Raw genomic sequence first — 25,349 nt, forward strand, 5'->3', positions numbered from 1 at the left:
GAGCCGGGCGTCCGCTGGTAACACAATCTCAGCGGGCGCCCGGCATATGGAGGGTGCAGGGGGTGCGATCGCTGGGCCGGCGGGCCCCTTAAGCTGAAGGGCCCCATAGCAACCGCACCCTCCATAGTTACGCCACTGCCTGTATTCTCACTGCAAGTAAGCAGCCTTTGGTGTACTCTTTGTATCATATTTGCATTTCACTTCTTTTTCTTGCGTTTTGTTGGTTATTATGGGTGACATTAAATGTTGGAAAACTGTCTGACATTAATCACTTCAGGATTTACATAACAAAAACCTAATTGCAATCAGGCTGTGTAGACTTTTTATAGCCGCTGTACATGGAATCTATTTATCAAGCGATACATCATCTATGTTTTCTAGTTGCTGATCCCTCCGCATGTTATAAATCCTATGTTTTTCCTAAGCGAGCGTCACTTTTTCAGTCATTATTTGGTTCCTAAACTGAGGCATCAAGATTTCTGTCCATGCTGATAAGTGATTGAAAAATCACTTAATTTCTAGTTGAATCAATGCTGCAGAATTACCTTGGGAAATTAAATCCTCTCAGCTCCCGAACCCGGCATTGACCCGTGCTAATTAACACTGCACTTATTCCTCAATCTCCACCAATTCCCCAACAAAATACTTCCTCCCATTTAACTAATTACTTGGGGAAGAGGAGGGGCTCTTGTCTCAGAGGACACCAGATTATGATGAGGTCATTAGCACATTAACGAGATGCGCTGATATTTCATTCAGTGCAACAAGAGATTTCAATCAGCCACATGAAATGAAAGTGATGGAGAGAGCCTGGGTTATTACCCTTGCAGCGGCCTCCTGTCAGCAGATTGATGCATTGTGCTGGATGAGCAGCTTTTTCCTACTGAGCCCCAATTGTTTCGCATAGCCCTCATTATTTCTTACATAAACATTTGGTATAAGAAGCCTGATACATTTCTGTCTGACTAGAACTTACAATTGATTTCCCATCATATAGCTAATCGCTGTGTAAAACCATTTACTGCACACTAATCCTGTCTACTGATGTTTAGATCTATATCCAAACCTTACACAATCTGTGCTGTATAGGCGTACCTCCTCTCTGCGCCCACCCTGTGCCATACAGGCATACCTCCTCTCTGTGCCCACCATGTGCCGTATAGGCATACCTCCTCTCTGTGCCCACCCTGTGCCGTATAGGTGTACCTCCTCTCTGTACCCACCCTGTGCTGTATAAGGATACCTCCTCTCTGCGCCCACCCTGTGCTGTACAGGTGTATATCCTCTCTGCATGCATACTGTATACAGTACTTAGACATCACTGCACACATACCACTCCCACCTCTGTTCTGTCCCAACTTTACCTGTATCCTGTCCTCTGGGAGCTCCGTTTTTATTGCGAGCATCTCGCGAGCATAGACATCAGGGTAATGAGCTTCATTAAAGGCTTTCTCTAGCTCTTCCAGCTGATATGATGTGAAAATTGTTCTGGGAAAAAAAAATAGCATAGAACCATTACACAGGTTAGCACGTACAGTACACACAGTACCCATGTATGTGATATGCACCCACACACCTAACAAATCAATCAGATTACGTGGCTCATACTGACGGGCCGGGGACTCATTCATACATCACTGTCAGGGGGTCTGGTCCTGTCTGCGGCTTTGTGCCGCTTGTTACGTATTTTGTCAGCTTCTAGCTATAATGTTTTGGGTTGTGATTGTATAAGAACCCTGCTTGAAGGCTAAGGAAATGGATTCTCCCACCCATTGCATTCCTGGCAGCGAGCTGTGCATGTGTGGCAGTCATTTGTAACCTTGGTCTTTGACTCCGTGGGGTATAAAGGGTGCCAGGACGTAGCAAACCTGCGATGGGTTACTGCGCATCTCTAATGTTTGACTTTTGGGGGCTGGTTTGGAGTTGGGAGTAAAACAAAAATAGCAGTAACTTTGCACCTAAACAAACCCATCTTGCAATACAAGGGGGTAAATACATTTATTTATTTGTATGCAGGGTAAGTACTGGCTGGATTTGCATGTAGCCCACAGATGCTGGACAGCTTTATTCTTCCACTGCAATTTAGATTTTAATTTAAACACGTCCCTCCCAAATCTAAAGCTGGGTACATGCTTACCCAGCACTGCGATGGGCCGACATATCGAGCGGCCAGTACACATTACAGGATCCGGAGCCCGACATGTTGGGCACCGGCTTCATTTACCTGCCTGGCGTCGTTCGTCACATTGACAAATTAAGCAGCATGTACTGCAGATGTCAATGCGACGAGCGACCCCCACACAGGTAGGGGCGCATGGGCCGACAGTGCGTATACATTGGCCAATGTCGATGATTTCTCCACTGGATCGGGCGACATATCATCTAATGTGTACCCACCTTAACTCTGCGCAGCTTACATCTGCCCCACCCGAAAGTGCAACATGTTTACCAAGGGGCAAAGTTACGTTTCTTTTGCTTTGCTCCCAACTCAGAATCAGCCCCTCTGTGCGGACCATGCTATAGTATAGTTTTTAATCCTCCCAGTGTACCAGAGCTTACACTTCTATTCAGACTACGCTCCTGCTACACCCCATGCCACCGCTATTTCCCACAAGTGTACTAGACCATTGTACAGTAAAAGATTACACTCCTTTGTTTCCATTATTGCCTGTATGTGTACCAGACCCTTGTATAGTATTCTACACTCCTGCTACACCTCTGTGCTTCCACTATTGCCTGCACGTGTACCAGACCCTTGTAGAGTAACAGACTACACTCCTGCTACACCTATGTGCTTCCACTATTACCTGCACGTGTACCAGACCATTGTACAGTAACAGACTACACTCCTGCTACACCTCTGTGCTTCCACTATTGCCTGCACGTGTACCAGACCCTTGTACAGTAACAGACTACACTCCTGCTACACCTCTGTGCCTATTGCCTGCACGTGTACCAGACCATTGTACAGTAACAGACTACACTCCTGCTACACCTCTGTGCTTCCACTATTGCCTGCACGTGTACCAGACCATTGTACAGTAACAGACTACACTCCTGCTACACCTATGTGCTTCCGCTATTGCCTGCAGATAAAAGTGTGCATTATTGTAATTAGCTATTCCACTTCGATTACAATACTTTACGGTCAATGTGTGGATAATATAATGACGTTTATCCCCCCCACCTTCCATGTTTGTTACCTTCCTGCGGTCTAGTGATGGATGAATTGGGGTTACCTGTGCCGCCTCTTCTTCCGTTTCTTGTTCTGATTGAGGGATTTGGGCAGTTTTCTGTCAGTGGATGAAATATCCTCAGAGTCTGGGGAGAAACAGTAATAAATGTTACAGGATTCTCATTTTATCCATTTGTATTCTGGAGTTACAGTATTAGCTGTCTGATCCGATGTATCATTCTGTACCCTGTAGTTACTATATTACCTGTATGTATAACTGTTACTGATTACTGAGTGTCACTGTATCATTCTGTACCCTGTAGTTACTATATTACCTGTATGTATAACTGTTACTGATTACTGAGTGTCACTGTATCATTCTGTACCCTGTAGTTACTATATTACCTGTATGTATAACTGTTACTGATTACTGAGTGTCACTGTATCATTCTGTACCCTGTAGTTACTATATTACCTATATGTGTACCTGTTACTGATTACTGAGTGTCACTGTATCATTCTGTACCCTGTAGTTACTATATTACCTGTATGTGTAACTGTTACTGATTACTGAGTGTCACTGTATCATTCTGTACCCTGTAGTTACTGTTACCTGTATGTGTAACTGTTACTGATTACTGAGTGTCACTGTATCATTCTGTACCCTGTAGTTACTATATTACCTGTATGTATAACTGTTACTGATTACTGAGTGTCACTGTATCATTCTGTACCCTGTAGTTACTGTTACCTGTATGTGTAACTGTTACTTATTACTGAGTGTCACTGTATCATTCTGTACCCTGTAGTTACTATATTACCTGTATGTATAACTGTTACTGATTACTGAGTGTCACTGTATCATTCTGTACCCTGTAGTTACTGTTACCTGTATGTGTAACTGTTACTGATTACTGAGTGTCACTGTATCATTCTGTACCCTGTAGTTAGTTACCTGTATGTATAACTGTTACTGATTACTGAGTGTCACTGTATCATTCTGTACCCTGTAGTTACTATATTACCTGTATGTGTAACTGTTACTGATTACTGAGTGTCACTGTATCATTCTGTACCCTGTAGTTACTGTTACCTGTATGTGTAACTGTTACTGATTACTGAGTGTCACTGTATCATTCTGTACCCTGAAGTTACTATATTACCTATATGTGTACCTGTTACTGATTACTGAGTGTCACTGTATCATTCTGTACCCTGTAGTTACTGTACCTATATGTGTAACTGTTACTGATTACTGAGTGTCACTGTATCATTCTGTACCCTGTAGTTACTATATTACCTGTATGTATAACTGTTACTGATTACTGAGTGTCACTGTATCATTCTGTACCCTGTAGTTACTATATTACCTGTATGTGTAACTGTTACTGATTACTGAGTGTCACTGTATCATTCTGTACCCTGTAGTTACTTTGTTACATACTGTCGAAGCTGGATAATTGGCTGAGACAAGATCAGCTTAAAATTATATCGTAAAGACGCCATCTTGCGACTGGCCGCAAGACGCCATTTTAGAAAATGAGATCGCAAGATGCCATTTTGCGAATGGCCGCACAAGCGCCATTTTAGGTAAACTCACACTTAAGTACATATGGCGATATTACTATTAGCATCATGCGATTGCATCTTTCACCATTTCTCATACACACATTAATACGCACAATTGCACTGTTAACTAGTCGCATATTAGCGAATGCATAAGATCCTGTATGAAAATGCTGTTTATTAGCTTCATGTGCATGCATCTGCCCCAACTTAACTAGCGTCTTTCTATCAAACCGCACATACTTACACAGTACATATTCACATAAAAGGTCTCATAAGCTTTAAAGTATAAGATTCAACTTTGTTAATTTATTATAATTGCTGAGAAATAAAGGTTATTTGGTAGCTAAGGTTTAATACATGATAAGTAAGTCATGTTTGATATTATACTGATCGGCACTCTTTCAACAGCATTCTGGTATCGTCAGTGTGAAGATCGCAACATGCATTCTCAACTTATGGACCGCAGAGACTTAAAGCACCGAAATGTACATTATATGACCAACTGTTAGGATGTGCATGAGGCAGGAAACCAGAGACAACCAGTTGTTAGAGGCTGGACTGTCTATTTGAATCAACTTGTTAAATGCTCTGCAACAGATGCATCCCCCTTGGGAACCAATGGCATCAGTGACAAGCCTCTATTGTGTTGTCTGTTTCTGTGAGAGTATAAATGTGTGTGTTGTGACCCCAGTCTGAGTCTTCTTGCTGAATGCTGATTGACGGGGGTTTCTTGCTGAAGCCTACATCTGTCCCAGAGCGCTGCGTATGTATAACTGTATCTTGGGTCTGTATAATTCTTTGCGCTAAATTGTACTTAGATCATAGCGTGTTACTGACTGTACTTTTACTTGAAATATCACTTTGTGCTTTGGAACCACAGGTAAAAGGTCTGGAGTCTTTATTTACTATATGACTGCGTACGCAAAATAGCGTCATCCTTAGAGGTTTATAGGCAGGATATTAGAAGGTATAGGCAGGATATTAGAAGGTATAGGCAGGGGTATATAGAGGTTCTAATTCAATATCCTTAGTTTTGGGCTCATAGTGAAGTCACGTACCTACTCACACGGCACATACGGTTATCGATATCTCAGCAAAGGGTGGAGTGGCCACATGCAGGGTTTACCTGCAACCGCTCAGTGCTGAGAAATCGCTATCCGTTTTCGTGTGAGCCAGGGACGCTGACTAGAATCCAGGGACAAGAGAGGAAAAAGTTTGTTTTCCTTTGTTGATATAACCTTATGTTTATAGGGGTGTCGCAGTTGTGCACACAGTCAAGATGCACTTTTGTGTACGCAGCTAAAGGTTGTCATATGGTTGTGTGGTAGTCGCATTATTGTGTATGCGACTGGTCGCACAATAGTGTATACGTACTTCTGGTTGTGCTGCCACGTGTTTTAACAAAGCCGTTGAGGTTTAAATTTTTCAATTGTTATCAGTATCTGGGTTTATGTGTATTTTTCTGCGCAGGAAAAAAGTGTGTAACAGTGAGTATTTGTTGGTAGGGGTAACTTGTTCCCTAAAGTTAGAGGTACCGTATGACCTTTAAGGGCTAAGTGCTAGCCGCTCGGTAAGCAGCTTACCGTTCTATACACAGTAGCAGGTGTACATGTTGTCTGTTGTAGAGAGGTGCGTGGAAGTAGCAGATTTAAACTTCCATAGGTGTGGAAGTTGCCTTCTTAAATCTTATCCGGGTGTGTGGCGTAGCCTTCTTCAAATTTTCACAGGTGTGTGGGCGCTGCCGTTTAAATCGTCCACAGGTAAGTGAAAGTATCTTGACTGTCTTTCACCAGTTTAAATCTTTATTGAAAAGCATAGGAGTGGTCTCAGAATGGGGACCATGCAAACAATAGGGATGTTAGACAATGATGTGCTGCTAATGGAAGTGCCGCTTGGATCTGCCCGTCGTATTATGCATACTAAGTACGGTACTTATGCAATAAGGTATTGTGATGTATGGTTTAAAATGACGATGAAGAGTGTTAGACTGTTTCCCAGAATTGGTAGTTTTGATAAAGATGTATTAGATAATGTCCAGGATCACATCAGTCTGATGCGCTCCCGAGAGAAAAAGGTCAAATATCATGAACGTTTAAAGTTGTGACAGCATGAAGGGATGCGTGGCTTAAAAATGCGCAAGCGACGCAAACTAGCTTTGCGAGCACATTGCCAGAGAATACATCCGCGACGCTAAACTGCAATGCGGACAAGCCGCAAAATGGCGCGCACGTGCAGCAAGGTAGCGTTGTGGAAAGTATTGCCAGCAGTTCACGTGCACCACAGTCAACTTATGTGGATGGAGGTGCAAGTACAGTTATCAAAAATACCCATAAAAATGTAACAAACAATTTGTACCCTCTCTTAAGCAACCATAAAGAAAATGTTTATGATGTGGATGATGAGCCTATTGTAATGTCTGCCATTTCCCTAGCTGAACAAATGATAGATGCTATGCCACGACAATCACGAGTGGTGCCGCCATCTTCATCGGTAACAGCAAGGAAAGTGCTAACACACTCTGCACCTGTAGAGGATGTTGTTAATACCATACGTAGCAGCAACAGATTAAACCCCCAGCCAGGTAACAAGGTCAAAGGTAGCATCGCTGCCGGTCTGCATCCCATTCGGACAATCACTGTTCCGAATGGAAATGCAGATGCGAACGGTGTAGTGCCCATGAGGGAAGTGGTAATGCATTGTCCTTGGACAAGAGCAGAACTAAATTCCATCATAGATGATTTCCCCGATCCCAAAAAGGAACTAGCCAAATGTCATAGATTTTTGAGGAATTTGGGTAGTTCTCATGAACCAACTAATAAAGATTGGCGTGTGGTGTTATTGGCCTGTCTACCACGCAATACCGACATGACAAAATTTATCACGGATTGTGTATTGGATGGTGACGTTCCCTTAACAGACCAAGTAAACCAAGGTAACATGTCCCACATTGTAACTCAATTGGGTATATATTTTCCAGTAGTAGTTAACTGGAACAAAATTTTAACCATAAAGCAAAAGGAGAGTGAATCTGCAGAAGATTATTGTGACCGGGCTCTGCAGGCTATCACCCAGTACACTGGGTCAGAGGATATTAAAGATAGCACTCACCACAGGAAAATGATAGTCACGGTTCTCATGGACGGTCTTAAAGACCCGGGTTCAGACCTCACAACCTGGCTGGAGAGGAGTCACAATAGATACACTCATAGAATCTGCCATAGAACATGATAAAACATCTCAAAGAAGAGAGAGACCCAGAGCGAAAAACTAATGGCTGTCAGTATACAAGCTCTGGAGGGAATGACGGTAACATCACAGCCAACAGACACACTTGCATCTACACACACACTTACACCTGAACAGTTATATGCCCTCACTAACCCCACGCAACAGCAAACACAGCTCTATTCTACTAACCCTACACAACCACAGGTCCCATACTACTCACAAACTTCATATCCCCCACAATACCCTTATCCTCCATATCCCTACCTATATCCACCACCTTTTCCCCCTGCTCAAACCTCACAACAACACGTGTCTTCATCCGATCCACGAACATGTTTTAATTGCAACCAGCCAGGACATTTAAGTAGAACCTGCAGAGTAAAAAGGGTAGGACCCCCAAACCAGTGAGTACCTGGATATCCCCATAAGGGATATACACAGCAAATGTCCAGCAGGCACCAGCTCCAATTGTGGCCGTTAATGCTTTATTGGAGAATGGTAGCCAACGCTAGGGGTCAGGTCATACCTGTAGTCTACAGATAGTCAGGTTAACGGGAAGTACTAGAGAAGAACCGGTGATGATGGTTGATGTAGCTGGTACTAAATATCCTTTTCTTGTAGACACAGGGGCGACCAGGTCAGTGATAAAATCTCCCGTTAATTTACAGGTGACCAACAAGACAGTACCAACAATGGGTATAACAGGTAAAGTGGAACATTATCCTTTAACAAAATCCACAGAGGTTACTATTGGGCCGTTGCATACCAGACATTCTTTCCTTCTGGCTGCTGCGGCTCCTACTAACCTGCTGGGTAGAGATTTGTTATGTAAGATGGGATGTGTCATATATTGCACCCCTGATGGTGTATTTCTAGATATCCCAGAGAGAGTTGCGCATGAGGTGCGGGATATGTTGGACACTCCCCAAAGGATAATGTATCACTCTACCAGTTTAAATGAAAATCCATCTCAGGTAGATCAAATGTCCCAAATTCCAGATTCTCTTTGGACTAAGGATGGACAGGACACTGGATTAATGGCAAACGTAAGCCCCGTAAATTTAAAAGGCGGTAGGCAAGCTCCAAAAATTCCCCAGTACCCACTAAAACAGGAGGTAGAAATAGGGGTTTTTCCAATAATTGTGCAATTAATACAACAGGGAATTTTAATTGGTACAGCTAGTGTAGCCAGCAGTCCCATCTTCCCGGTGAAGAAAAGTGGTGGGAGGGGTTATAGGCTGGTACAAGACCTTAGAGGTGTTAATAAAGTAGTAGAGAGCCAATTCCCCGTAGTGCCAAATCCAGCTGTCATTCTTATGCAGATCCCTCCAAACGCAACCCATTTCACTGTCATTGACCTCTGTTCTGCTTTCTTCTGTGCCTCTCCACCCTGTCAGTATTTATTCGCATTTACATACAGAGGTGTACAATATACATGGACACGGTTGCCCCAAGGTTTCATAGACAGCCCCAGTATCTTCTCCCAGGCCTTGCATGACTGTTTACAATCTTTTCAACCTGCCAATGGATCTGTTCTAATTCAATATGTGGATGATTTATTGCTATGTTCTGATTCGTTTATGTCATGTTTGAATGATACTAAACTTTTGTTGCTTCATCTCTCGCATACAGGACACAAGGTGGCTAAGGACAAACTACAGCCGTGCCAATCCAGAGTAAAATATTTGGGACACTGCCTAACCCAGGGGTTACGACATCTCACAAATGATAGAATCCAGGCCATACAGAACTTGACACTGCCGCAGAATCAACAGCAAATTTGTACCTTCTTGGGAATGTGTGGATACTGTAGAATGTGGATCCCAGGTTTTTCTATTTGGCCTTGCCTTTGCAGGACTTAGTCTCTTCCTCAAAGCCCAATCGTGTCATTCACACATAGGAATCAGAGCAGGCTTTCCTTAATCTTAAGGATAGTCTGACAAAAGCACCTGCATTGGGAATACCTGATTATGAAAAACCTTTTGATTTGTATTGTACGGAAGCCGATGGTTGTGCTGCAGGTGTCCTCACACAAAAACATGGTGATGCCAGTAGGCCCATAGCATACTACAGTGCCCAATTGGACACTGTGGCAAGATCACTCCCCACCTGTTTGAGAAGCGTAGCAGCTACCGCTCTATTGGTGAGTAAAAGTGAGGACGTAGTATTGGGTCATGTCATGATATAAACCTGGGAGTTGGGAAGTGACAGGGAATAATCAGACGATGACCTTTTCACAGAAAGCTAATAATGAGTCAGTAAATCATGATCTGTTACGTTCAATTAAATCTAGTGGGAAACATTTTCGGTATCGGTATACACTGAGTTCCACCAAATAAATTATTGGTAAGGTACCAGATGGTTATTGTGCAAGAATAATACAACCAGAAATTTGCATATACCAGATGGAAGAGCCTGAGATAGGATTGTTTGCAAGGGAAATGTGTTTAATGATAAGGATGCATACCATCCCTTATGTTCTCCCCGATAATGTGTATTTTATATGTGGAACAAAGGCGTATAAGTGGCTCTCCCCAAGTTCCGAAGGTTTGTGTTACCTGGGAAGGGTAGTCCCAGAAGTTATGACCCTCACACATGTTGAAATGCTTGGCATCCATAAAAACACACCATCACCATACCTTCACATGCAATATGAACACAGGGACAAACTAAATATGATACCTGGTGACGTGCATAAAGCTACTCAGTTAATTAGTGAGACGAGACAACTGGCTTCCAAGTTTTAGTCGCACTGGATCCCACCAGCATCGCTCAGGGTACATTAAATTTTAGATATATTCAGGAACTTGCTAAATTGATAGATAATATCACCGAGATGTATGATGACACATTCAGGTATTCAGGGAGAGAATTGCAAGCGTACAAGAAAGAACTGGTGCAACACAGGCTAGTGTTAAATGATTTAACTGCTGTTACTGGAGGGTACTGCGTAACTTTAGCCACCCTATTTGGAGTAAAATGTTGCACCTATGTCACCAATGATACCAGCGACCCCAAGGAGGTGATAGACCGGAAGATGGATGAAATTCTGCAGCTAAAATGGGAATTTCGTAAGAACCATAATGCTTCAGTGGCTGAAGTAGGGGCGAAGATAGAAGGATGGGTCTCACGGTTGAACTCAGTGAAATGGTTCTCAGGCCTAGGGGAATGGGTCCAGGAAGTGATCGCCAGCATAGGCAAATTCTTGATCCTTATACTGATTGTCATCATAATAATTAGCCTATGTGTCCGGTGTGTTCCTATTGTGTTGAAGTGTGGAAAATGTAAAAACAGAGTAAAACGAAATTATGATGGTGGTCAGTAATGACAATATGAATACTGAGGTAAATATAGAACTGCATTACAACCCTGAACTAGGAAATACATCCTTTAATGTATTATATTTAGACATGCATAGAATGTATTATTCAAATGTTATTTTTAAAACACGTCAGATGATGTAAAGTCTCAAATTCCCCTTCAAGACTGCCTTTATAGGACTGGTGTATCCCCACACCTTTCACATGATCTTCCAAGATCCGCGGTGTGCGTATAATAGTTGTTTTATGTCCCCACTCAGAGACACATTATTGATGGATTAAGAACCACCTTGTGCCATCCCATAATAACACTAAATAATATATAAATGTAAGCCTAAATTAATTTTTAAAATCAGATTGTGGTAGCATGTTGTTCGCTATCAAAGGGTGGACTGTCGAAGCTGGATAATTGGCTGAGACAAGATCAGCTTAAAATTAGATCGTAAAGACGCCATCTTGCGACTTGCCGCAAGACGCCATTTTAGAAAATGAGATAGCAAGACGCCATTTTGCGAATGGCCGCCCAAGCGCCATTTTAGGTAAACTCACACTTAAGTACATATGGCAATATTACTATTAGCATCATGCGATTGCATCTTCCACCATTTCTCATACACACATTAATACGCACAATTGCGCTGTTAACTAGTCGCATATTAGCGAATGCATAAGATCCTGTATGAAAACGCTGTTTATTAGCTTCATGTGCATGCATCTGCCCCAACTTAACTAGCGTCTTTCTATCAAACCGCACATACTTACACAGTACATATTCACATAAAAGGTCTCATAAGCTTTAAAGTATAAGATTCAAGTTTATTCATTTATTATAATTGCTGTGAAATAAAGGTTATTTGGTAGCTAAGCTTTAATACATGATAAGTAAGTCATGTTTGATATTATACTGATCGGCACTCTTTCAACAGCATTCTGGTATCGTCAGTGTGAAGATCGCAACATGCATTCTCAACTTATGGACCGCAGAGACTTAAAGCACCGAAATGTACATTATATGACCAACTGTTAGGATGTGCATGAGGCAGGAAACCAGAGACAACCAGTTGTTAGAGGCTGGACTGTGTCTATTTGAATCAACTTGTCAAATGCTCTGCAACAAATGCATCCTCCTGGGAACCAATGGCATCAGCGACAAGCCTCTCTATTGTGTTGTCTGTTTCTGTGAGAGTTTAAACGTGTGTGTTGTGACCCCAGTCTGTCTTCTTGCTGAATGCTGATAGATGGGGGTTTCTTACTGAAGCCTACATCTGGCCCAGAGCAACGTATGTATAACTGTACTTGGGTCTGTATAATTCTTTGCGCTAAATTGTACTTAGATCATAGCGTGTTACTGACTAAAGATTACTGAGTGTCACTGTATCATTCTGTATCCAGTAGCTACTCTGTTACATACTGATTATTGAGTGTCACTGTATCATTCTGTACCCTGTAGTTACTGTTACCTGTATGTGTAACGGTTACTGATTACTGAGTGTCACTGTATCATTCTGTACCCTGTAGTTACTATATTACCTGTATGTGTAACTGTTACTGATTACTGAGTGTCACTGTATCATTCTGTACCCTGTAGGTACTCTGTTACCTGTATGTGTAACTGTTACTGATTACTGAGTGTCACTGTATCATTCTGTACCCTGTAGTTACTATATTACCTGTGCGTGTAACTGTTACTGATAACCGAGTGTCACTGTATCATTCTGTACCCTGTAGTTACTGTTACCTGTATGTGTAACTGTTACTGATTACTGAGTGTCACTGTATCATTCTGTACCCTGTAGGTACTGTTACCTGTATGTGTAACTGCTACTAATTACTGAGTGTCACTGTATCATTCTGTACCTTGTAGTTACTGTTATCTGTATGTGTAACTGTTACTGATTACTGAGTGTCACTGTATCATTCTGTACCCTGCAGTTACTGTTACATACTGATTAATGAGTGTCACTGTGTCATTCTGTACCCTGTAGTTACTGTTACCTGTATGTGTAACTTCTACTGATTACGGAGTGTCACTGTATCATTCTGTACCCTGTAGTTACTATTTTACCTATACGTGTAACTGTTACTGATTACTGAGTGTCACTGTATCATTCTGTACCCTGTAGTTACTATATTACCTGTGCGTGTAACTGTTACTGATAACCGAGTGTCACTGTATCATTCTGTACCCTGTAGTTACTGTTACCTGTATGTGTAACTGCTACTGATTACTGAGTGTCACTGTATCATTCTGTACCTTGTAGTTACTGTTATCTGTATGTGTAACTGTTACTGATTACTGAGTGTCACTGTATCATTCTGTACCCTGCAGTTAGTTACATACTGATTAATGAGTGTCACTGTGTCATTCTGTAGCCTGTAGTTACTGTTACCTGTATGTGTAACTTCTACTGATTACGGAGTGTCACTGTATCATTCTGTACCCTGTAGTTAATATATTACCTGTATGTGTAACTGTTACTGATTACTGAGTGTCACTGTATCATTCTGTACCCTGTAGTTAATATATTACCTGTATGTGTAACTGTTACTGATTACTGAGTGTCACTGTATCATTCTGTACCCTGTAGTTACTATTTTACCTGTGCATGTATCTGTTACTGATAACTGAGTGTCACTGTATCATTCTCTACCCTGTAGTTACTATATTACCTGTATGTGTAACTGTTACTGATAACCGAGTGTCACTGTATCATTCTGTACCCTGTAGTTACTGTTACCTGTACATGTATCTGTTACTGATAACTGAGTGTCACTGTATCATTCTCTACCCTGTAGTTACTGTTACCTGTATGTGTAATTGTTACTGATAAGCGAGTGTCACTGTATCATTCTGTACCCTGTAGTTACTATTTTACCTATACGTGTAACTGTTACTGATTACTGAGTGTCACTGTATCATTCTGTACCCTGTAGTTACTATATTACCTGTATGTGTAACTGTTACTGATTACTGAGTGTCACTGTATCATTCTGTACCCTGTAGTTACTATATTACCTGTATGTATAACTGTTACTGATTACTGAGTGTCACTGTATCATTCTGTACCCTGTAGTTACTATATTACCTGTATGTGTAACTGTTACTGATTACTGAGTGTCACTGTATCATTCTGTACCCTGTAGTTACTATATTACCTGTATGTGTAACTGTTACTGATTACTGAGTGTCACTGTATCATTCTGTACCCTGTAGTTACTATATTACCTGTATGTGTAACTGTTACTGATTACTGAGTGTCACTGTATCATTCTGTACCCTGTAGTTACTATATTACCTGTATGTGTAACTGTTACTGATTACTGAGTGTCACTGTATCATTCTGTACCCTGTAGTTACTATATTACCTGTATGTGTAACTGTTACTGATTACTGAGTGTCACTGTATCATTCTGTACCCTGTAGTTACTATATTACCTGTATGTATAACTGTTACTGATTACTGAGTGTCACTGTATCATTCTGTACCCTGTAGTTACTATATTACCTGTATGTGTAACTGTTACTGATTACTGAGTGTCACTGTATCATTCTGTACCCTGTAGTTACTATATTACCTGTATGTGTAACTGTTACTGATTACTGAGTGTCACTGTATCATTCTGTACCCTGTAGTTACTATATTACCTGTATGTGTAACTGTTACTGATTACTGAGTGTCACTGTATCATTCTGTACCCTGTAGTTACTATATTACCTGTATGTGTAACTGTTACTGATTACTGAGTGTCACTGTATCATTCTGTACCCTGTAGTTACTATATTACCTGTATGTGTAACTGTTACTGATTACTGAGTGTCACTGTATCATTCTGTACCCTGTAGTTACTATATTACCTGTATGTGTAACTGTTACTGATTACTGAGTGTCACTGTATCATTCTGTACCCTGTAGTTACTATATTACCTGTATGTGTAACTGTTACTGATTACTGAGTGTCACTGTATCATTCTGTACCCTGTAGTTACTATATTACCTGTATGTGTAACTGTTACTGATTACTGAGTGTCACTGTATCATTCTGTACCCTGTAGTTACTATGTTACCTGTATGTGTAACTGTTACTGATTACTGAGTGTCACTGTATCATTCTGTACCCTGTAGTTACTATATTACCTGTATGTGTAACTGTTACTGATTACTGAGTGTCACTGTATCATTCTGTACCCTGTAGTTACTATATTACCTGTATGTGTAACTGTTACTGATTACTGAGTGTCACTGTATCATTCTGTACCCTGTAGTTACTATATTACCTGTATGTGTAACTGTTACTGATTACTGAGTGTCACTGTATCATTCTGTACCCTGTAGTTACTATATTACCTGTATGTGTAACTGTTACTGATTACTGAGTGTCACTGTATCATTCTGTACCCTGTAGTTACTATATTACCTGTATGTATAACTGTTACTGATTACTGAGTGTCACTGTATCATTCTGTACCCTGTAGTTACTATGTTACCTGTATGTATAACTGTTACTGATTACTGAGTGTCACTGTATCATTCTGTACCCTGTAGTTACTGTTACCTGTATGTATAACTGTTACTGATTACTGAGTGTCACTGTATCATTCTGTACCCTGTAGTTACTATTTTACCTATACGTGTAACTGTTACTGATTACTGAGTGTCACTGTATCATTCTGTACCCTGTAGTTACTATATTACCTGTGCGTGTAACTGTTACTGATAACCGAGTGTCACTGTATCATTCTGTACCCTGTAGTTACTGTTACCTGTATGTGTAACTGCTACTGATTACTGAGTGTCACTGTATCATTCTGTACCTTGTAGTTACTGTTATCTGTATGTGTAACTGTTACTGATTACTGAGTGTCACTGTATCATTCTGTACCCTGCAGTTAGTTACATACTGATTAATGAGTGTCACTGTGTCATTCTGTAGCCTGTAGTTACTGTTACCTGTATGTGTAACTTCTACTGATTACGGAGTGTCACTGTATCATTCTGTACCCTGTAGTTAATATATTACCTGTATGTGTAACTGTTACTGATTACTGAGTGTCACTGTATCATTCTGTACCCTGTAGTTAATATATTACCTGTATGTGTAACTGTTACTGATTACTGAGTGTCACTGTATCATTCTGTACCCTGTAGTTACTATTTTACCTGTGCATGTATCTGTTACTGATAACTGAGTGTCACTGTATCATTCTCTACCCTGTAGTTACTATATTACCTGTATGTGTAACTGTTACTGATAACCGAGTGTCACTGTATCATTCTGTACCCTGTAGTTACTGTTACCTGTACATGTATCTGTTACTGATAACTGAGTGTCACTGTATCATTCTCTACCCTGTAGTTACTGTTACCTGTATGTGTAATTGTTACTGATAAGCGAGTGTCACTGTATCATTCTGTACCCTGTAGTTACTATTTTACCTATACGTGTAACTGTTACTGATTACTGAGTGTCACTGTATCATTCTGTACCCTGTAGTTACTATATTACCTGTATGTGTAACTGTTACTGATTACTGAGTGTCACTGTATCATTCTGTACCCTGTAGTTACTATATTACCTGTATGTATAACTGTTACTGATTACTGAGTGTCACTGTATCATTCTGTACCCTGTAGTTACTATATTACCTGTATGTGTAACTGTTACTGATTACTGAGTGTCACTGTATCATTCTGTACCCTGTAGTTACTATATTACCTGTATGTGTAACTGTTACTGATTACTGAGTGTCACTGTATCATTCTGTACCCTGTAGTTACTATATTACCTGTATGTGTAACTGTTACTGATTACTGAGTGTCACTGTATCATTCTGTACCCTGTAGTTACTATATTACCTGTATGTGTAACTGTTACTGATTACTGAGTGTCACTGTATCATTCTGTACCCTGTAGTTACTATATTACCTGTATGTGTAACTGTTACTGATTACTGAGTGTCACTGTATCATTCTGTACCCTGTAGTTACTATATTACCTGTATGTATAACTGTTACTGATTACTGAGTGTCACTGTATCATTCTGTACCCTGTAGTTACTATATTACCTGTATGTGTAACTGTTACTGATTACTGAGTGTCACTGTATCATTCTGTACCCTGTAGTTACTATATTACCTGTATGTGTAACTGTTACTGATTACTGAGTGTCACTGTATCATTCTGTACCCTGTAGTTACTATATTACCTGTATGTGTAACTGTTACTGATTACTGAGTGTCACTGTATCATTCTGTACCCTGTAGTTACTATATTACCTGTATGTGTAACTGTTACTGATTACTGAGTGTCACTGTATCATTCTGTACCCTGTAGTTACTATATTACCTGTATGTGTAACTGTTACTGATTACTGAGTGTCACTGTATCATTCTGTACCCTGTAGTTACTATATTACCTGTATGTGTAACTGTTACTGATTACTGAGTGTCACTGTATCATTCTGTACCCTGTAGTTACTATATTACCTGTATGTGTAACTGTTACTGATTACTGAGTGTCACTGTATCATTCTGTACCCTGTAGTTACTATATTACCTGTATGTGTAACTGTTACTGATTACTGAGTGTCACTGTATCATTCTGTACCCTGTAGTTACTATGTTACCTGTATGTGTAACTGTTACTGATTACTGAGTGTCACTGTATCATTCTGTACCCTGTAGTTACTATATTACCTGTATGTGTAACTGTTACTGATTACTGAGTGTCACTGTATCATTCTGTACCCTGTAGTTACTATATTACCTGTATGTGTAACTGTTACTGATTACTGAGTGTCACTGTATCATTCTGTACCCTGTAGTTACTATATTACCTGTATGTGTAACTGTTACTGATTACTGAGTGTCACTGTATCATTCTGTACCCTGTAGTTACTATATTACCTGTATGTGTAACTGTTACTGATTACTGAGTGTCACTGTATCATTCTGTACCCTGTAGTTACTATATTACCTGTATGTGTAACTGTTACTGATTACTGAGTGTCACTGTATCATTCTGTACCCTGTAGTTACTATATTACCTGTATGTGTAACTGTTACTGATTACTGAGTGTCACTGTATCATTCTGTACCCTGTAGTTACTATATTACCTGTATGTGTAACTGTTACTGATTACTGAGTGTCACTGTATCATTCTGTACCCTGTAGTTACTATATTACCTGTATGTGTAACTGTTACTGATTACTGAGTGTCACTGTATCATTCTGTACCCTGTAGTTACTATGTTACCTGTATGTGTAACTGTTACTGATTACTGAGTGTCACTGTATCATTCTGTACCCTGTAGTTACTATATTACCTGTATGTGTAACTGTTACTGATTACTGAGTGTCACTGTATCATTCTGTACCCTGTAGTTACTATATTACCTGTATGTGTAACTGTTACTGATTACTGAGTGTCACTGTATCATTCTGTACCCTGTAGTTACTATATTACCTGTATGTGTAACTGTTACTGATTACTGAGTGTCACTGTATCATTCTGTACCCTGTAGTTACTATATTACCTGTATGTGTAACTGTTACTGATTACTGAGTGTCACTGTATCATTCTGTACCCTGTAGTTACTATATTACCTGTATGTATAACTGTTACTGATTACTGAGTGTCACTGTATCATTCTGTACCCTGTAGTTACTATGTTACCTGTATGTATAACTGTTACTGATTACTGAGTGTCACTGTATCATTCTGTACCCTGTAGTTACTGTTACCTGTATGTATAACTGTTACTGATTACTGAGTGTCACTGTATCATTCTGTACCCTGTAGTTACTATTTTACCTATACGTGTAACTGTTACTGATTACTGAGTGTCACTGTATCATTCTGTACCCTGTAGTTACTATATTACCTGTGCGTGTAACTGTTACTGATAACCGAGTGTCACTGTATCATTCTGTACCCTGTAGTTACTGTTACCTGTATGTGTAACTGCTACTGATTACTGAGTGTCACTGTATCATTCTGTACCTTGTAGTTACTGTTATCTGTATGTGTAACTGTTACTGATTACTGAGTGTCACTGTATCATTCTGTACCCTGCAGTTAGTTACATACTGATTAATGAGTGTCACTGTGTCATTCTGTAGCCTGTAGTTACTGTTACCTGTATGTGTAACTTCTACTGATTACGGAGTGTCACTGTATCATTCTGTACCCTGTAGTTAATATATTACCTGTATGTGTAACTGTTACTGATTACTGAGTGTCACTGTATCATTCTGTACCCTGTAGTTAATATATTACCTGTATGTGTAACTGTTACTGATTACTGAGTGTCACTGTATCATTCTGTACCCTGTAGTTACTATTTTACCTGTGCATGTATCTGTTACTGATAACTGAGTGTCACTGTATCATTCTCTACCCTGTAGTTACTATATTACCTGTATGTGTAACTGTTACTGATAACCGAGTGTCACTGTATCATTCTGTACCCTGTAGTTACTGTTACCTGTACATGTATCTGTTACTGATAACTGAGTGTCACTGTATCATTCTCTACCCTGTAGTTACTGTTACCTGTATGTGTAATTGTTACTGATAAGCGAGTGTCACTGTATCATTCTGTACCCTGTAGTTACTATTTTACCTATACGTGTAACTGTTACTGATTACTGAGTGTCACTGTATCATTCTGTACCCTGTAGTTACTATATTACCTGTATGTGTAACTGTTACTGATTACTGAGTGTCACTGTATCATTCTGTACCCTGTAGTTACTATATTACCTGTATGTGTAACTGTTACTGATTACTGAGTGTCACTGTATCATTCTGTACCCTGTAGTTACTATATTACCTGTATGTGTAACTGTTACTGATTACTGAGTGTCACTGTATCATTCTGTACCCTGTAGTTACTATATTACCTGTATGTGTAACTGTTACTGATTACTGAGTGTCACTGTATCATTCTGTACCCTGTAGTTACTATATTACCTGTATGTGTAACTGTTACTGATTACTGAGTGTCACTGTATCATTCTGTACCCTGTAGTTACTATATTACCTGTATGTGTAACTGTTACTGATTACTGAGTGTCACTGTATCATTCTGTACCCTGTAGTTACTATATTACCTGTATGTGTAACTGTTACTGATTACTGAGTGTCACTGTATCATTCTGTACCCTGTAGTTACTATATTACCTGTATGTATAACTGTTACTGATTACTGAGTGTCACTGTATCATTCTGTACCCTGTAGTTACTATATTACCTGTATGTGTAACTGTTACTGATTACTGAGTGTCACTGTATCATTCTGTACCCTGTAGTTACTATATTACCTGTATGTGTAACTGTTACTGATTACTGAGTGTCACTGTATCATTCTGTACCCTGTAGTTACTATATTACCTGTATGTGTAACTGTTACTGATTACTGAGTGTCACTGTATCATTCTGTACCCTGTAGTTACTATATTACCTGTATGTGTAACTGTTACTGATTACTGAGTGTCACTGTATCATTCTGTACCCTGTAGTTACTATATTACCTGTATGTGTAACTGTTACTGATTACTGAGTGTCACTGTATCATTCTGTACCCTGTAGTTACTATATTACCTGTATGTGTAACTGTTACTGATTACTGAGTGTCACTGTATCATTCTGTACCCTGTAGTTACTATATTACCTGTATGTGTAACTGTTACTGATTACTGAGTGTCACTGTATCATTCTGTACCCTGTAGTTACTATATTACCTGTATGTGTAACTGTTACTGATTACTGAGTGTCACTGTATCATTCTGTACCCTGTAGTTACTATATTACCTGTATGTGTAACTGTTACTGATTACTGAGTGTCACTGTATCATTCTGTACCCTGTAGTTACTATATTACCTGTATGTGTAACTGTTACTGATTACTGAGTGTCACTGTATCATTCTGTACCCTGTAGTTACTATATTACCTGTATGTGTAACTGTTACTGATTACTGAGTGTCACTGTATCATTCTGTACCCTGTAGTTACTATATTACCTGTATGTGTAACTGTTACTGATTACTGAGTGTCACTGTATCATTCTGTACCCTGTAGTTACTATATTACCTGTATGTGTAACTGTTACTGATTACTGAGTGTCACTGTATCATTCTGTACCCTGTAGTTACTATATTACCTGTATGTGTAACTGTTACTGATTACTGAGTGTCACTGTATCATTCTGTACCCTGTAGTTACTATATTACCTGTATGTGTAACTGTTACTGATTACTGAGTGTCACTGTATCATTCTGTACCCTGTAGTTACTATATTACCTGTATGTGTAACTGTTACTGATTACTGAGTGTCACTGTATCATTCTGTACCCTGTAGTTACTATATTACCTGTATGTGTAACTGTTACTGATTACTGAGTGTCACTGTATCATTCTGTACCCTGTAGTTACTATATTACCTGTATGTGTAACTGTTACTGATTACTGAGTGTCACTGTATCATTCTGTACCCTGTAGTTACTATATTACCTGTATGTGTAACTGTTACTGATTACTGAGTGTCACTGTATCATTCTGTACCCTGTAGTTACTATGTTACCTGTATGTGTAACTGTTACTGATTACTGAGTGTCACTGTATCATTCTGTACCCTGTAGTTACTATATTACCTGTATGTGTAACTGTTACTGATTACTGAGTGTCACTGTATCATTCTGTACCCTGTAGTTACTATATTACCTGTATGTGTAACTGTTACTGATTACTGAGTGTCACTGTATCATTCTGTACCCTGTAGTTACTATATTACCTGTATGTGTAACTGTTACTGATTACTGAGTGTCACTGTATCATTCTGTACCCTGTAGTTACTATATTACCTGTATGTGTAACTGTTACTGATTATTGAGTGTCACTGTATCATTCTGTACCCTGTAGTTACTGTACCTATATGTGTAACTGTTACTGATTACTGAGTGTCACTGTATCATTCTGTACCCTGTAGTTACTATATTACCTGTATGTGTAACTGTTACTGATTACTGAGTGTCACTGTATCATTCTGTAACCAGGAGTAATCCCTGTTGGTGTAACTATTGGGTATTCTCATTTCCAGCAGGTTCTTTTAGTTTGTCAACTGACCAAATCTGTCTATTAAGCCATAACATAAAGCACAGTAAAGCACAGTAAAGTACTGGTAAAGGACAGGAAGTTGCAATAAAAAAATAGAACTGATTAATTCCCCATTTAGGAATGAGAATTGTCTCCATTACATGTTACAGATTATGGAAAATTGAAATAGAGTCAGATACTTTCATTTCTCACAAATCCAGATACAAAACTGAAAGTAGAAACTTTTTCAAATTGCAGCATTAGCAGACGGTGAGATAGGGGAGAGCAACTAATATTATTATTGGTTACTGTTTACTCATCCAGCCAATGCTAATTGTAGTTCTGTGAATGTATTGTCACCACTAGATGGCCACCTAACATCATCACATCCTCCCCTCATTCATTCATTACCAGTTATTTATATATTGGACACATATTCCTTTACAGAGAATATTTGGCCAATCACTTCAGTCCCTGCCCCAGTGGCACTAAAGGGGGGCATCCACTACACGATTTTAGCAGGCGATTGAATGATAACGACGTCATTATCGTTCAATCGTTTATAAATAGTGCAGTGTTTGGTTGTTAACGATCAACGATGTGCGCTCCCGCTGGTCGTTTGATCGTCTCGTCAGTCGACCGAATATGCAGGTCAATTTTACTTGATCTATTAAAGATCGTTTGCAAATCGTTCAGACTGAAAGATAAAATTTCAAGGGAAAATAGTTTAGAGATTGGACAGGGAGTAGATCATCTAGTTGATGTGCCCCTTAATGGAGCATACACGGTCAGATTTGTCAGATCTGTCAGATGAATGATTTGAACAATTTTACCAAAGACTTGAATGATTTTTGACTGCATTAAAATGAATGGAATCATCCAAGTCTGACTGCAAACACATCAGATGTCAGATATCGTTATCTGGCCATCGGGAACGCGCATCGTTCACATAATTCATCTGACAGATATGTCAGATTTTCTTTCAGATAGGAACGATTGAACGATTTTGTAAATCGTTATCGTTCAGATCTCAAGAAAAATCTGACAGTGTGTATGTTCCATTACACTCTATGGGCCTAATTCAGACCCGAGCACTGAGCGCTCACAAGCGGGTCGATGTTGGCCAATTGCGCACGACGGAGGCGGCTCCGTCGTGCACATGCACGAGACCCGAATAACGATGGCCAAGCCGTCGTTATGGGTCTCGTACCAAGGGGGGCGTGCTGTCGATGGTGAGTGACAGCACGCCCCCTTTGGTGGGCGTGCCGGGGGCGTGGCTGCCCAGACGGAGGCGTTCCCATGGGAAGTGATGTCAGTGGGAGTGCCTTTGGCTCTGATAGAGCCCAAAGCACTCCAGGGCTTGCGGCAACGAGACCCTACCACAAGGGTCTCGTCGCAAGCCCGATGGTCGCGATGGTCTTGACCATCGCGACCATCTTTTTGGCCGCTCGCTATAGCTGTGGGTGGTAACCCACAGCTACGCGAGCGGCCAGGAGGCCGCTCTAAAAAAAGAGAAGAAGGAGGGCACTGATTCAGAGCGAGCGCTCTGAAAGAGAGTCTGGCTCTGAATCAGGCCCTTAATCCCTGAGCAGGAACAGGTTAAGTACACACAGCGAAAATCCAACAACGTAAAATATAAAGAATTGACAATTTACAGTCCGAAATCAGGCTAGGTATATAACAAAATTGCAGTGGTCGCAAACAGAGGTCAGGGCTGGTGGGGACATACGGTAGATAACTTGAACAAGCTGATATCAGGGAAGACAGCAAACGAGCAGGGCCTTCTAGGGACTGGGGCTCCCAGTGCTAACAGACAAAATGCCCCCTCAACTAGTACAACTCATAAAAAAATGTGTGCACCGTTGGAAAGGGGCATGGTCTCATCAGGGGCGTGGCCTCAAATGAAAAGACTACCTTATGACTAAATGACATTAACATAAGCATAGGATTAGGGACAGCAAAACCGGCTGCTGTTTTACAGATTCCAGTCCCCCTCCCCACCCCACAGGAAAACAAAAGCACATTGCTCCCCACAGAAGAAACCATATTGCTCTCCCACAGAATATACCACATTGCTCCCCACAGAAGAAACCACATTGCTCCCCACAGAATACACCACATTGCTCCCCACAGAATACACCACATTGCTCCCCCACAGAATACACCACATTGCTCCCCACAGAATACACCACATTGCTCCCCCACAGAATACACCACATTGCTCCCCACAGAAAAAGAGCACATTGCTCCCCCACAGAATACACCACATTGCTCCCCACAGAATACACCACATTGCTCCCCCACAGAATACACCACATTGCTCCCCACAGAATACACCACATTGCTCCCCACAGAATACACCACATTGCTCCCCCACAGAATACACCACATTGCTCCCCACAGAAAAAGAGCACATTGCTCCCCCACAGAATACACCACATTGCTCCCCACAGAATACACCACATTGCTCCCCCACAGAATACACCACATTGCTCCCCACAGAATACACCACATTGCTCCCCCACAGAATACACCACATTGCTCCCCCACAGAATACACCACATTGCTCCCCACAGAAAAAGAGCACATTGCTCCCAACAGAATAAAATAAAACTACACTTACCTGCTGTCTCATTGGCTGGCCGCTGGGGTTGAGCAGAGGTGCAGTGTGCATGCAAGTGGAAGGATGGTATGGATGGGTGGGCAGTGAGGCAGGCAGGCAGTGAGACGGGCATGCAGTGAGTGAGCCCCATACCTGGCTGGTGGTGGCGTCTCACCCAGTCCCACTCTCAGCTGGCACCCGGCCGGGATCCTCTGCGCAGCTGCTCAATGTGACGTCACAACGCAGCAGTGCCATGCGATGGGCGGGCCTGGACATACAGGGTTTCGGGGAGTTGTGAGAGCTGCCGCTGCGCAGCGGCCACTCCAGCTTTGTGTTACTATTGCCAGGTAGCTGAGGGT

The 25,349-nt window shown here is 40.7% G+C and overlaps 1 protein-coding gene across 1 annotated transcript in view; it reads right to left on the reverse strand.

Annotated features, from left to right (window-relative positions):
- The window catches only part of VSX2 (visual system homeobox 2), a 73,273-nt gene that overhangs the window by 12,077 nt on the left and 35,847 nt on the right, over positions 1-25,349 (reverse strand). Inside the window, 2 exon segments of the mRNA XM_088447501.1 lie at positions 1,365-1,488; positions 3,240-3,321. Coding sequence (XP_088303627.1) covers positions 1,365-1,488; positions 3,240-3,321 — 206 coding nt within the window.

This window comes from Taudactylus pleione, unplaced genomic scaffold, assembly GCF_031769625.1.
Source record: "Taudactylus pleione unplaced genomic scaffold, aTauple2 ptg000433l, whole genome shotgun sequence".
NCBI lineage: Eukaryota > Metazoa > Chordata > Amphibia > Anura > Myobatrachidae > Taudactylus > Taudactylus pleione.